Source organism: Sciurus vulgaris (assembly GCF_902686455.1).
Source record: "Sciurus vulgaris genome assembly, chromosome: 12".
NCBI classification, from domain to species: Eukaryota; Metazoa; Chordata; class Mammalia; order Rodentia; family Sciuridae; genus Sciurus; species Sciurus vulgaris.
The window spans coordinates 24,261,691-24,277,357 of NC_136473.1; the positions used below are offsets into that span (position 1 = coordinate 24,261,691).

Here is a 15,667-nt window from a genome sequence, read left to right on the forward strand (position 1 = left end):
GAAGCTATTATTCATGAGTTTTATTTTTGTCAAGGAGGTATAATATCTTCCAAATAAATAATAATACCAAATAAATACCCTACCAAAGATTTCCCCTTCCATCTCAGCCAGAACTATAACATACAACCCTTTATGTTGAGCTTCCCTTCATAAAGGAGAATCTGCTCATATGTAAATAAAACTGGAATTCTGTTTAGCAAGGAGGGAAGGGGACAGTGGACAACATTTATCTTCTAAGCTACTTGAACTTTCTGTGAGGCTCAACTGCATCTTTCTTGAAATGGACTCAGTCATCAAATACCCGACTCATGACTCAGGTGTCAGGTACTGCAGGTGAAGAGAAGATAGAACTGAATCCTGACTCACGCTGGCCCTTCACAAGTTTGCCGTCTAATAGGGTAGGCAGGCGGACAGGTAGGTGCAAATGAATGCTACAGATGTTGTGATGCAGTTATGGATGAGATCAAACGGGCACAAGGAGAAGATCTGTCTAGAACTCAGATGTGTGATGCCTCTCTTCTGAGAAGGAAGGCCACAGGCAGCACAGTCATTACCAAAATAAATGACCTCACTTCTCTGATTGGTTGGCTCTGCCACCCACCCTGGAAAAATAGAGACTTCTGTAGAAATTAGAAGCAGGATAGGGACCAGCTAGCCCTTTGTCTTCTCTTGGCCTGACAAATATGCATGGAATTCCAAAGAATATTCCACCAGTTTTTGTTTTGTTTTGTTTTGTTTTTAACTTCAGATAATCCAACTCATACAGAATTTACCATGTATGGTTGTTCTGGCATGACCGCCTGGTTTATTTATTTCATCTGATTTCCTGTTGAGCCAGGTCTCACCCCTATGCTGTGGGCACTCTGTGCATCTACTTTCTTAGATGTCAGAGCTTAACCACTCAAGACACTGGAAGAATATACATGGAGAGATTCAAGACTATCTGTTTGATGTTAGAGTAGAATTAGGGGAAAAGGAAAGGCATAACAAGGATCAAGATGAGGCTGCAGACGTGGGTCAGGACTCGTTCATGCTGTACCGAGGCTCTTGAAGATATTTAGTAGGTTATAGGTTTCCAAAGTCTCTCAGTCAACTGTGCTCAGACTGTCTCAGTGACTTCTTCACAGTGTCCTAAGTCAAAAGAAATACTTAGTCCCTTTAGTTGAGCAGTTAGGCCCCCAAAACATAGCAGTGGTCATTTATATGGTGTCTAGTGAATGTGGCTGTGTTTCTCTCAAAATTCATCATATTCCATGAAAACACTGAATTTGTTCACTGTGGTGTCCCAGGGTGACTCAGTTTGAGAATCAGTATAAACAATAGAAGACTTTTTCTTCATCTGTTGAATTAAATATTTGCTTTTGTGTTTTAGGAATATTACCTACTCAGTGGATTGGAGGATTGACTTAAGGCTTGGTGGGAGACCATGAATTAATGGTAGACATTTAAGAGAGAAGTGAGGAGGGTGTCACTTGAAGCAGACTCCTGGGGATGCTATCAGATCTAAAATTCTTAATGGAGGTAGAATGGATAGAATTTCTTTTTGGGAGAGAAAAAAAAAAAAAAAGATTGATTCCTTGATGATAGGCTCAGGTTAAAGGGTGTCTAATAGTAGAAAAACACACCTTTGGAAGAAAGAGTTCTTTTTTTTTTTTTCTTGGATGTTCAATTGGAGATGTCTGTGAGGATAAGATTGTTTTATGGCATTAAAGCAGATCTAGAAAATTAAAAAATTATGACCGCATAGGTTGGGATTGACATGTTGCTCAGAAGTTGATGAGATTGCTCAGGGTGAGTGTGGAATAGAAAAGAAGCGTGCACCAATATGATTGGCTAATTTTATGTGTTGACTTGACTGGGCCATGGGATGCTCCGGATAGCTGGTGAAAAGTTGTGTCTGAGGGTCTGTGAGGCTATCTCTGGAAGAGATTAGAATTTGAATTAGTGAACTGAGCAAAATAGATACCCTCCCCCCACAATATGTATGGGCACAGTCTAATCCGTTCAAAGCCTGAATAGAACAAAAATGGAGAGGAAGGGTGAATTTGCTGGGTCAGTGCTGGGACAGTGATTTTCTCCTACCTTGGCGTTCCTGATTCTGTCTTCAGACCTGGATTGAAATCTGTACTGCCAGTCCTCTGAATCTCAGGCCTTCCAGCCACACCCTGAGCCTTCCTGGCCTTCAGCTTGTGGAAGGCAGATGTGAAGCTTCCCACCAGTCACTTGAGTCAATTCCGGAGAATCCACATTATAATGAACATACCATGTTTAAAGAGTCAACAAAGGAAGATCCTGGCAGGAAGATAGAAGAACCAGGAGAGGTGTCACAAGCTTGAGTAAAACAGTGTGTTTGAGAGAAACCAGGACTTTCCCCCTACTATTTTCTGTTATGTGGAGGCATGGGTCTACCTGTGTGTGGACATATGCGCATGTGTGGAGTAGGGGGCTCTAGGTGCAGCTCAGAGCGGTCATACCATAGCTCAGCACTTGGACTTGCTTCCACAGTGCAGACTGGGAGGGTAAGTGGGTGGGAGAGGGTTGGGGAGATGGGAGGACACCACGCGGAGAAGAATCTATGCCATACCAGCTCAGCCCTGTGTTCAAGGACCCACCCTTTCCAGGCTCCCAGGAAAGGAGCACCATTTTTATGCCCATATTTTAAGAAAAAATAAGCTAATGTTTTACAGTATCAAGTGGAATACAGTAATAAAGGAGTGGAGAAAGTCTATGGAATCATAGAATTTGGAGGACCTTAACAAGTTATGTAAATACTTTTAATGATATGTACAAATATGTAATAATGAATTTCACCATTATGTATAATTACAATGCACTATAATTAAAAATACATACATACATATATACATTGGAGAACTCACAGAATAAGAGAGTCTTAAATAGTAACGTAGCGTGGTAAGATATAAGGGTTACTATAAGGTGGGGTAACTTTCCTCTGCCTCTGGTCACTCACTAGCTACTTTGTATCAGTGAATGTCCCTAGCAGGGTGGCTTCTGATTTCTCTGCTATCCAGGGTTCTAGGATTCCACCCCAGGCCCTCTCCTCCCTCTCCTCATTCCTCCTGAGCAATTTCATCCAATATAGGCCTCTCACTAGCTCCTGTAGACCACAGGAGATTTCTCATTCTGTGTTAACAGTTCCCCGACTTGCTGAGTTTGAGTTCTACATTTCTAACAATGTTCACAGTATGGGGCACTATGTACTAGTAATATATATCAATTTAAATATCAATATAAAATAAACTTATAATGTAGGAGTAAATTTGGATGTCAAGTAAACTGAAGCTTACACAGAGAAGAAGAGAGAAGTAAGGAAATATTTCCTAGCAGATTTTTCATAAAACTTCAATAAGAGTCAGAAACCAGATGACAATTGGTATGGGATTTGGGTTAGATGCAGTTAGTCGCAGTGAAGAATAATAGAGTAAAATATATAGATGGTGGAATGGTGTTGTGGCTCAGTGGTAGGGCGATTGCCTATCATGTGTGAGGCACTGGGTTTGATTCTCAGCACCACATATAAATAAGTGAATAAAATAAAGGTCTATCAACATCTAAAAAATATTTTAAAAATATATATATATACGGGCAAATTAGAATACAGTTCTTCTTTGCACCTTGGGCAATTCAGATAATTCTCTGTGTCTTCATTTCTGTACTGCTAAACAATTCAAAAGCATAGTTATGTTTTCATTTAGTTATTTATTATTAAAATATAATTTGGTGGCTGGGTCATAGGTCAGTTGATAGAGTGCTTGCCTCACATGTACAAAGCCCTGGGTTCAATCCCCAGCAACACACATACACACACACATACACACACACACAAATTGCTCTTTTAAAGTGTATTATTCAGTGTATTTGTAGAGTTGTGCAAATGTCATCACTATCTAATTTCAGAACATTTTCATTGCCGTAAGAGAAACCCCCACACCCAATAGCAGTCCACCATCACCCTCTCTTCCCCCAGTGCCTGGCTTCTACTTTCTATCTCTAGGAATCTTCCTATTCTGAATGTTTCCTTTAAGTTGAATTATACAATATGTTGCCTTTTGTATCTGGCTGCTTTCTCTTAGTATAAAAAAAATGTTAGCATAAAGTTTTTAAGGTTCATCCATCTTGGAGCATGTATGCGTACTACATTCCTTTTTATAACTAAGTAATGTTCTATTAATTGGACAGATCACATTTTGTTTATTCATTAATTAATGGACATTTGAGTGGATTTCCACTTTTTGGCTATTATTAATAATATTCCTATTCACATTTTTGGGTAAGTTACTGTGTGACCATATGTTTTCAGCTCTCTAGGAATGGAATTGCTGGATCATATCTAGTGATTCTGTTTAACATTTTGAAAACTCTATTTTTTCTTTTGTTGCCTAATCCAAGGGGACAAAAATTAAGGTCTATGATTTTTTGTAAGAGCCTTATGGTTTTTAGCTCTTATGTTTCATCCTCTGATCTAGTTTGAGTTAATTTTTGTATATGGCATAAGTTAGGGACTCAACTTCATTCTTTTGCATATGGGTATGTAGTTGTCTCAGTACCACTTGTTGAAAAGACTATTCTTTCCCTGTTGAATTATCTTAGCACCCTTGTCAAAAATCTATTGGCCAAGGCGTATGGACGCTCAGTTCTATTCCATCAATCTCTATCTGTATCCACACCCACACCAGCACAACTACTACTCCAGAATGTAAAGTGAATTGCACAGAAGAAATTCTTATTGTCCAATTACTTGATAATTCCAGAAACTTGTAGTTAGAGATTTTTTTTTTTTTTCATATCTCTTTGAAAAAGGACTGTCTGTATCAACTGTCGGAAATAAATTGCATGCATAAATCTAAATTTAGCTGCTCACCTGCAGGACCCTTTTATATAATTCTACTTATGTTAATGATGTAGGCTTTGGTGATCTCTTTCTCTATGTATTTTATGAAACAGTTTAAAAAGTCAATTATCAGGCTGGGGATATAGCTCAGTTGGTAGAGTGCCTGCCTCGCAAGCACAAGGCCCTGGGTTCAATCCCCAGCACCAAAAAAAAAAAAAAAAAAAAAAAAGTCAATTATCAATTGAGACATTCAATTATTAGAATGCTTAGTGTCATTCTAATTTGGAAACTAGTCTTCAAGCAAAACCCTTCAGATGATTACTTTTAGAAAAATATTTGTTTTATTCTATGGATTTAGATGAAGGGTTTAATGGGTCCCTTCTCTAAATAAAAGAATTCTCAGAAATCAAAACTTTCTTGACTCTAGGACCATAGACTCTCTTTATTCAATTTGTAGTCTTTGAAGTTCTGCTATTGATACTCTTAACAGAAAAATGTTTTAAAATATTCCCTATAAAAGAGAAGTGTTAGTGAGGTAAGCCTCCTAGAAAGGAGAAGAAGGAACTACCATAGACAGTTGTATTTAGTTAGCTCTTCAGCTCATGAAGAATGGGTATTTCTTAAGTAAATAGATCACAATTTCTCTTCTAGTCTTGCCAAAGGGGAGTCCTAGATGGAATGCTTCTGTTGAGGTTACTTGTTGAATTATACATCCCTGAAAGGATTTTTGATCTTTGTGATTATTTAAATGGGAAAAATATTGGGGGAAAAAAATCTCTGCTCCCTATACTTTATTGGTCAGACACAGAAACTATATTAGAGGTGACCCAGGACAAGAAGAGGTACAACTGGCTAAACCTTGATATACCCCAACAACTCCATGTGAGTTTTAGTTTTGCAGTTTCAGAAATTCAAGTTATTCTGTTCATCAAGAGGTTAATGGGTTCGGAAGACTGGATTCTTCATAATCAATGTAAAAGGATTTGGATTTTAAACCACAAAACTCAACAAGCATTCATTGATGACTCTATCTCATCAAAATATAGGAGGTAATTTTATGCAATGATCCCTTTATGATGAGTATTTCTCAGGAAACGAAATGACACATTAAAATTATTTAATGAATATATAATGAACAGAAAAAAGAGGAATTTTAATAACAATTTTAATTACTATTTTAAGTAGTTGAAGCTACCTACTCAAATGGTATGACTGCTTTGTTTTCTCCCCCTCCCCCCCCACCTCCGCCTTTTCCTTCTTCTTTTATAATGATGCTAAGGATGGAATCCAAGGCTTCATGCATGCTAGGCAATGACTCTACTACTGAGCTATGTACCTCCAGCCCTATACAGTATGACATTAAGGAACCCTGAGAAATTCCATTTTCTGCCAAATTCACGATAAATATCACACATCTCTTTGTCTAATTCTAGTCTCGATCTTTTCCATTTTACCATTGTTTTGGTTTGATGTTGCAATATCTAGTCAGTAAAATGTGTTAGAGGGAGAAGGGGCCTAATGTGAATCTAATCATGAGGAAACACTAGACAATCCAATATTTAGGGATCTTGTACTGGTGTATACTCATCAGAAATGTCATAATATTCAAGAGAGAAACAGAAATAAAGATTCAGGAATGGTTGTAGATTTTTAAAAGACTAAAAAAATGACAAAATTAAATGCAAATAATGATTTTGGGTCTTCTTTTGCAATGAAGGACCTCACTGGAACAATAAATGAAATCTGAATAAGGTCTATATATCATTACCTAATTCTAATAATGTTGTATCAATGTTAACATCCTGTGATATTTGTACTGTTATGTAAAAGTAAATCCTTAAGAGACACACTGAGGTATTTAAGAGATATCATGTCTGCAATTTACTCTCAAATCAAGAAAAATACTACATATTCCGAGAGAGAGAAAGAGAAAAAGATAAAGCCAATGTAGTAAGATGTCATTTGAAGAGTTTGGTTGAATTCTTTGTAGTATCCTTGCAACTTTTAAGTCTGAAATTGTGTCAAAAATTTTTAAACTAATAGACTATTTTTTAAAAGTCTCCTAATTGTTAAAAAATGTGTAGCTATCCAGCACATGAGAATTATTCAGTACTTTAAAAAATAAAAAGAGGCAGCGTAGCCTAGTGGTTAAGAGTAGCCTAGAGTCAGCTGCCTGGGTGTGAAGTCTTGCTCTGCCACTAGCTGTGTGATCTTGAGAGAGATTCCTCACTTCTCTTCTGTAAAACAAGGGTGACAATAATAGAACCTACCACCCAATGTTATAAAATTTAAATGAGTGAGTATTTGCAAAGGACTTGAACAGTGTCTGACACAAACTGTCAGTACTAAGTGAATAAATCTGTAAAAGCCCTGCAGTTTAAATGATGTCAACATCACTTCTAGGAATAGCAGTGCCTGGCACTTTAAACACTTAAAATACTTAAAAATTTTTTTCTAAAAATAACTGATTTGGATTCTGATTAGTCTTTTTTATGACCAGCTTGGGATTCCTGTCATCTCTCTGGAAAATGTCTTGCACTAAATTTTTGGTCTGCTTCATATTAGGAACTTGTAAAGTGTGCTGGTTTCCTATGACAAACATTTGATATTTCTATTTTAGATTATCCAATACATTTGTTTGGCATGACTAAGTCAAGTATAAAGATGGATAATATTTCAAACTCAAGGAGAATGCAAATTAGAAGGAAGAATTAAATGCACAAATGGCAATGACCAGTCACAGTGGCACACACCTTTAATCCCAGGGACTCGGAGGCTAAGACAGGAGGATTCCAAGTTCAAAGCTAGCTTCAGCAACTTAGCAAGGCCCTAAGCAATTTAGGGAGACCCTGTCTCAAAATAAAAAATAAAGAGGGCTGGAGATGTGGTTCAGTGGTTAAGCACCTCTGGGTTCAATCTCCAGATCCCTCCCCCCACCCCACCAAAGCAAAGAAAGAAAGAAAGAAAGAAAGAAAGAAAGAAAGAAAGAAAGAAAGAAAGAAAAGAAAGAAAGAAAGAAAGAAAGGCACTTGGAGAGGTAGTACAACAATGCCTCATGATCTACAATAAGGAAAGACTGTATCCAGTTGTAGGGAGCCGGGAAGGTTTTGTAGACCACCAGGCTAATATATGAGGTCAAAGAGGATTAAGACCTGAACGGGGGAGGAGGAAGGGTATTCGAAGAGGAGGAATGAACAAAAGCAAGGTGCAGAGACAAGAAGCGCAGGTACCTCAGACAAGCTATTTGGAGTTTAAATAGATTTTAAGTTTAATTTTTTAACTGCTGTAGGCCTAATTTTTCTTGTCTATAAAAAGGACATAACAATAGTACATACCTTATGGAGTAGATGAAAGAGAAATATATTATTTGTGTAGTCTTTAGCTTACGATCTGATAATAAATGCTCATTACATATGCCACAGGTACTGCTGTATTGTGTTATTTTTGGAATACCTTTATTCCCTGTTAGGTTATAGGAAGGAAATAGGTGCATGAGATGTATTGGCTTAATACTGAGTGGTGGGAATGAGGACCTTTAATACTGAGAATACTGAGTGTTGAAGGGGACAAAGTCGAAATCGAGAGATATTGTGAAGGATGTGACTGACTGAATGTAAGAAATAAAAGGAACTAAGAAGAGGCCAGAGTTTCAACTTGAGCTACCAGAAGAGTGACAGTGTCCCTACAGGGCCACATGGAAAATATACTCTGTGTGTGTGTGTGTGTGTGTGTGTGTGTGTGTGTGTGTGTGTGTGCGCGCGCGCACGCGCGCGCTGGCTACCGACCCAGGCCCTGGTGCATAACACATGCTCTACTATGGCTACACCCCAGATCCAGAAACTAACTTTAATTATACCTGGTAGGCTCCAGACACTGGGCAAGTGCTTTATGCCTATTATCTCATATTTGAAAATCATTCATTTGGTTGGATTGTACTTTAAATATACAAAAGCACTTGGTATTTGTAACATTCTAAAATGAATCATTTTGTAACACCATGAAATCTATTTTTTCAAATATGGATTTTATATCAGGTTTGCTTAAAATCTAGATTATATCTATACCTAAGAAAATATTTATCTGTCTTAAAAATTTTTGATACCTTGGCTAACAATCATATGAACTGCTCACTGAGTGCCACCTTTTGGCAAGGCACCATGGTCTTCATGATCTGGTTAACTTGAATGCCAGGCTTTCTATACAATTTATGAGAAATAGCTACAAGGAGGGAGCTGTTCCTTAGGCATTAGTCTGTACTCTGTACCTGAAGCTCTGCTGGCACGGTGGACATAGAAAGGACAGTGGTTTCACCATTGTGTCATGCCCTCTATGCCTGCTCTGGGAACACCTGGAGGCCACTAAAAAGTGTGTCACAGTGCCTAGTGCTTTTCTCCGCCAATTGATCAGAGACTTAGATTTAATTGAACTTGTACTCTCTGGTTGAATTAAGATAAAATTTTTTTCTGCCATTTCTTTTAAACAGAACTACCAATCTTTAAATTTTTAAGTAACAAAGTTGTCTAACATTTCAGAAAAAAAAAAAAATATGTCCGTGTATTGTTTTCCAGCTGAGCAGGACAAATATTATTACTTTTATATGGAAGGAAACAGGAACACTTGCTCCACGCCAAGCAACATTGAGTACTCTTTCCTCTCTACCTGCCTACACTGCCAATCCATTCCACACAATCCATTCCACAGGAGAGTTTTCCTCTCCTGTGTCTAGAGTTCCTCAACTGATTGGCACCTGCCTAAACCCCCACCCCAGGAGGTTCACAGCTGAGGAAGCCACTCTCCCTTTAGCATCTGCTTACTTACTTTATTCTTTTGAAGCAAATAAAAAGACGCTATCGACTCTGACTTTTTTTTCTTCTGCTTTTTCTTTTTCCGATACTGGGGATTGCCCAGGGGTGCTCTACTACTAAGCTACATCCAAGATCTTTTTAAAAACTTTATTTCTAGACAGGGTCTGGCTGAGTTGTTGAGGCTAGGCTCAAATTTGTAAATCTGCTTCGGCCTCCCAAGTAGCTGGGATTATTGATCTCACCACACCTGGCTGTTCTGAGTTTTTAAAAGTTAATTTAAAAAATTTTTTTTTAATTTGTTCTTTTTAGATATACATGACTGTAGAGTGTATTTTGACATACTATACATACGTGAAGTATAACTTCCCATTCTTGTGGTTGTACATGATGTGGAGTCACACTGGTCGTATATTCATATATGAACATAGGAAAGTTCTGTCTGATTCATTCTACTGTCTTTCCTACTCCCATCTTCCCTCCCTTCCCTTCATTCCCCTTTGAAATGTTAATTTTTAATAGGTGAGTTTAGAAAGATAGAACAGCTAAGTTAACAGCACTTAATGTATAGATTAGATAGCAAAGGACCATTTTCTCAAACTTCTTTGAAAACATCATGGAATATAAAAGGCAATTTTTCCCTTATTAAGAGTGGTGGTCAAGAGATGGACTATGAAGAGGAACTTGTGAAATTTACTGAGATAACTGCACTGTTTCCCAGGAGACCTTCCCCTGTATCAGAGTCTGGCCTCTACCTCACACCATATTCAGTTGATCCAAGACTCAGTGATTCGGAAATAATTGAAATCGTTGACAATATTTGTGAATAGTCTTTTTTTTTTTTAACTAATGAGATGAACATCAATTAAAAGTTTTGTTCTGTATTGTTTGGTAAAACCACAAAAATGATTTGGGATTATTGGTATATATAGAAGAGAGGTTAATGGAGAAAAGAACCCTATTACAAAGAATTTGTGTTGGAGCACTCTAGGCAGGATAATAGAATATTATTTTTGCCTTTCTTTGCCTTTTCCCTCAAATCATCTGTTATTAAAAATAAAATGGAAAAGTGCTGGGGAGTGATATTGGTCAAATTATATTGTTATGTTGTGTGCATGTACAAATATGTAACAATAAATCCCATCATTACAGACAAATATAATGTGCTAATAAAAATGTGGAAAAATTAAATAAAATGGAGATAGTTTTAAAAAATGTGAAAACCTCCTTCAAAAAAAGTCAATAAAATTTTTTTAAAAAGTTCATATCACTTAAAAAAAATAAAATGGAGATAGTTATTTAAATACTTTCATACAAATTTCCAACAAAGTGGCACAACTTTAAAAATGGGAAAAAAAGAAAGAAATGATATTCTAAAATAATTTTCTCATATTTCTGGTATGTTTTATGAATAGACTCAATCTAATGGTCAACCATGAATCCTATTTTCTGTCCTGCTGCCATTGGTCTGCTGAATTGGTAAGTGATCATTAGCAGTTTTGTGTGAGGAGGATAGAAGGATATTTTTGGTGAGTTGGAAATACACTTTAAAGTTGGAGGAGTTCAACCTAACATTGTTATAAATCACTTGCAAAATGTGACTTAAACTGGTCTCATAGTTCTTTTGCTCTTAGCAACATGTGGTTTAGCATTCTCTTTTAACTTGTTTCCTGGTGTACAATCTTCTGTTTATTGGGATGGTTTTTCTCATTCACTGGTTCGTTTTTTAATTCTGACTGGATTGCCCATTTTTAACGACTTAATCACCATCCTTCCTAAATACAGTAATTGAAAAGAATTAAGGTCATGCACAGTCATGTTAATGGAAATCCCAGGAATTGCTGGTTTTGTTGGGAGGAAGCTGGAGACACAGTATCTGAAAACACTGGATTCACCATAGGTGGAAGGTCTATAAATCAGCAGGGGCCATCTTGCCTTGTCTGTTAAGACACGTGGATCCCATTTGCACAGATGTTCCTTCTCTCTTTTTTCCTCTCTTGGAAGTAAATTAAATATATGGGCTCATTAATCTGCACAGGTCAGTCCCATTGATAGGGCATATTCTTGGGAAAGGTAAATGTGCAGTTCAGTGATGTGTGATATACAGAAAGGGGCACAGCTTCTAGTTCTCTTTACTTCTAACAATCACAAAGGCCTAGGCACTAATGAAGCCACAGGAATCATTTTTCTTTGGTTATCCTGACGTTTTAAGAAAGAATGTATGTTTCTAAAATTAATCCAGTGGATTTAATTTGGCTTTTAAAACTGAGTGTAAGTAGTAAGGCCTAAGGGGATATAATCACAATGACTTAAGAGGACAATACATGCTACTCTTCTATTTTTGTGAAGTGGACATTTTGCATAAAAGCTATGGTAATAGACGTCACAGGAACAAAGTGTTCAGATTCCATTCAATATTTGTAAATATTTATATGATCTTTTGAAATATTTTCAAGTGGAGAGGCATAAAAAGGCAAAGTTAAATTAACTATGGAAATAGACATTTTTTAAAAATTTACATATGTATACATTTAGCTGTTGATGGACCTTTATTTATTTATATGCGATGCTAACAATCAAACTCAGTGCTTCACACATGCTGGGCAAGTGCTCTACCACTGAGCCACAACCCCAGCCCAAGACATTTATTTTAAATGTTAAAAACTGTAGAACCAGGCTTGAAGAGAGAGTTCTAAAACAAACTAATACATAAGAAATTGTTGGTACAATGAGTTAATCTTCCTTTCTGAATTAGTTTTTCTTTTCAACTGCTTATCATCTCTTTTTAGAAGTTGAAATGTCAGTATGATATTCAAGTGAGGAAAAGAAATGGGAACTAAACATACAGACATGAACAGAACTATTTCTAATATTATTTTAAGAAGGAAAGTAAATATTTAATGAAGGGACTGTGCGGTCCACCCGTTGCAGCCTGTTCTAATTGAATAGTCACAAGAACAATAGCGGAGGGAAGGACATTCGTTTTGGTATTTGAATAAGAAAAGCCAGTGCCTGAAGGTTTTAGCTTTTACACTAAAAGGTGTATAAAATGTAAAGTATGAAGGAAGCGTCATATAATGAAATCAGATTCATTTTATGCTCTGTTTACGTTTCCTAGATTGGTTTTTCAAATTCAGAATTTTCAAGTGCACATCTAAAAGTGTGTTGAAAGCGGAGAGGGTGCAGGTTGGTGTGAATTCCCAGATGTTTAACAGCTCCACGCTTTCAAGGAACTGCGCTGCTAATTGGTTCCAAAGCCAATTTAAGTTGTCATCACGCAACGGGACTCATCATGTTAGTTGGCTAAGGAATGTCGCATGCAACTTCCCTTAAATCATGATATGAATTATTTTTCCAGGGCTTCTGGAACAACAATTGAGTGAAGTAAAAATTTAAATACCAAGGGATATTTCTTCCCTTCTGCTTTGAGGGAGGAAGAGGGGGGAAAGATGTTTGGAGTTTTGAAAAATACCTTAAAAGCCATCAAGGAAACAGTCACACAAAGGGCAAGGTTTGCCTCTACAGTATTTACAGGGAAACAGAATGTCACTAGTTTCTGTGTAAAACTTGTCATAAATAGATTTTTCTTTGTTAATGTCTCTTTTCTCAAATTAGGTTATAAATATCCTGAGTGATGTGTGTTTAAAGTGGCCTGGCTTACATGCCGATGTATAGGCTACTTACAGGGGAGACTCAAGGAAGGCTTTGGCACTTAACTGCAATGCAAGCTGTTACTGTAGCTTTTCCTGATGTCCCTTTTTAGTAACAAAATGTTACTGTAACAAATAGTTACACTCTGAGTTAATACAAAACAAGCAAACGGCTTTTATAGATGCTTTCAATAATACCTGAATCTAAAAATAAAGAAGGCAAACAATGCAGGTGACCTTGAAAATGCGTTCCAAGCAAATCAAAGGCTAGCCTCCAAAGCCCTGGACGAACAGTTTGAAACAAAAGCAAAGTTTTTCAACACACAAGGTGGATATTTCTATTTCCTTATAAAAGGCAACGAATCAGAAATAGTTATCTTCCTGAAAAAGAACATTTTAAAAGGGTGTTGGGGAGAAAAAAAAAGAAGCAATGATATTTTAATACACTTTGTAATGTGTAATTTTCCTCGATCTTGTATAATTTTCCAATGTGTTTAAAAGGTGGAAAATGGAATTAAGAGGGTTGAAATTATTAAATAAGAAACCCCAGCAAGTTCAGGAAGTAGTAAATAGTGCGCGCTGTCTTTATTATTCTTCGTAAAGGCGGTGGCTGAAAGAGCTGCTGCCACCGCAGTCTCTGTGGCGCAATCGGTTAGCGCGTTCGGCTGTTAACCGAAAGGTTGGTGGTTCGAGCCCACCCAGGGACGCCTTACCTTTTTACGAGTTGGCCCCCCGGTAGTTTTGCACAAATCTGCGTTCGGACCTCCTAACTACGCGGGAGTCGATTTCCAAGGACTGAAGCCGACCTCGCAGCCCACTGGCGGGCGGCTCTCGGGCTTCCGGGCTTGCCGGGCCCCTCCTAACCGCCTTCCGCTCTCGGTGGCCAGGTGGGCGCTGCTTGTTCTCCCCGGGGCCGGCGGGCGGAACTTGGGTTCCTGTGGGTCCCGGGCGCGAGCATCGAGGGCGCGCAGGGGCCGGGCAGGCCGGGGAGCGACGCGCGCCCGCCTCCCAGCTCCGAGCGTCCCCGGAGGCCCAGCGCCGGGAGTGGCGCCCCGCGGGTCTTTCCGGGACCCTGGAAAGCCGTAGGTCCGCCGGACGCGTGTGCTCCACCAATGTCAAGTTCAAGCTGCGAGCTGGTTTTAGGCGCTCCCATTTTATCGCAGCGTGCCTCCCTTTTTGTGGGTCGCCCCCCGCCCCGTCAGAGTAAACATCGCTCCACCTAGACTTCCACACTAATTATTCCTCTTGTGCTAGAATCAGAAATAATTTTTGTCACAATAAATCCGTGGTGTGTGCACTATTGTAAGAGCGTTTACGTATTGTTTTACTTTTTTCTGCTAAAGGGCCTGCATTTTGGAGAAGATGGAACGAACCTGCAAAATTTCTCATCGATTCAGAAGGAGAAAAGCTATTTTACAAAAGTGTTAAACTTAAAAAGAAATCGTGAAAAGATTACAATTGAAGCTGCTATCATATTTTGCTTCAACATTCTGTAATATTATCTTTTAACCCTCTTTAAATAGTCACTTTGCACTTTATTCTGTAAATATATGCTGCCTTTGAAAAGTAATCATGGTTTCATCTCATAATCATTGTCTTAGGTATAAGTTACAGAATTTGAAAGACAATTTTAAAGAAAAGTGTAAAAATAAACATTGGCCCTGGTTGGGGGACATGCTCCTGTAGTTCCAGCTACTGAAGAGGCTGAAGCAGGAGGATCCCTTGAGCTCAGGCGTTGGAGGCCAGCCCAGGTAACGTATCTTTAAAAGAAACACAAAACATCTTATTCCTGCAAATATATAGTTTTGTACTCTTCTTTATATTCCTCTCCAGGAGAATTGTGTTAGGATTTTTTCTGTGGCTGTAACTGAATACCACAAGTTGGATAATTTAAAAAGAATAAGGGTTTATTTAGCTCACAGTTCTGTAGGCTGGGGAATTCAAGACCCCGCAGCTCCAATCTGGCCTTCTAGTGGTGGGGACTCTGCAGAATCCCAGGACAGTGCAAGGCAAGGCCTGGTGAAACACAGCAAGCTTGGTAGCTCAACTCTCTTTATAGGGTCACTAAGGCCATCATGGGGGGAGGGGCCCCATCTTGGGGAGGGGGTCCTACCCACATAACCTGCTGCAATTCTAATTTCCTCTGAAGGACCCCACCTCTAAATACCATTAATTTATAACTTTGGGGATTATGTCTACAATATGTGAATTCAGCAGATACAACCAAATCATATCATTAACAAAGACTAATGAGTCTTGTGGAGTGCTACCTATTTACCAGACATGGTTCTAAGTGCCTTCACGGACTCATGTATAATCCTCACAGTCCTTCAAGGTCCTATTTTGCCATTACACAGATGAGG

The 15,667-nt window shown here is 38.3% G+C and overlaps 1 protein-coding gene across 1 annotated transcript; it reads left to right on the top strand.

Moving 5' to 3' along the window:
• Nucleotides 1–308: 308 nt before the first annotated feature.
• LOC306641905 (uncharacterized protein) lies at nt 309–15,032 on the top strand (the record flags this gene model as incomplete). The annotated part of the gene is made up of 3 exons (XM_079107259.1): nt 309–414; nt 13,984–14,386; nt 14,648–15,032. 3 exons carry the CDS (start codon nt 309–311, stop codon nt 14,730–14,732), a joined length of 594 nt encoding a protein of 197 aa, XP_078963385.1. The 3' UTR covers nt 14,733–15,032.
• Nucleotides 15,033–15,667: the final 635 nt, after the last annotated feature.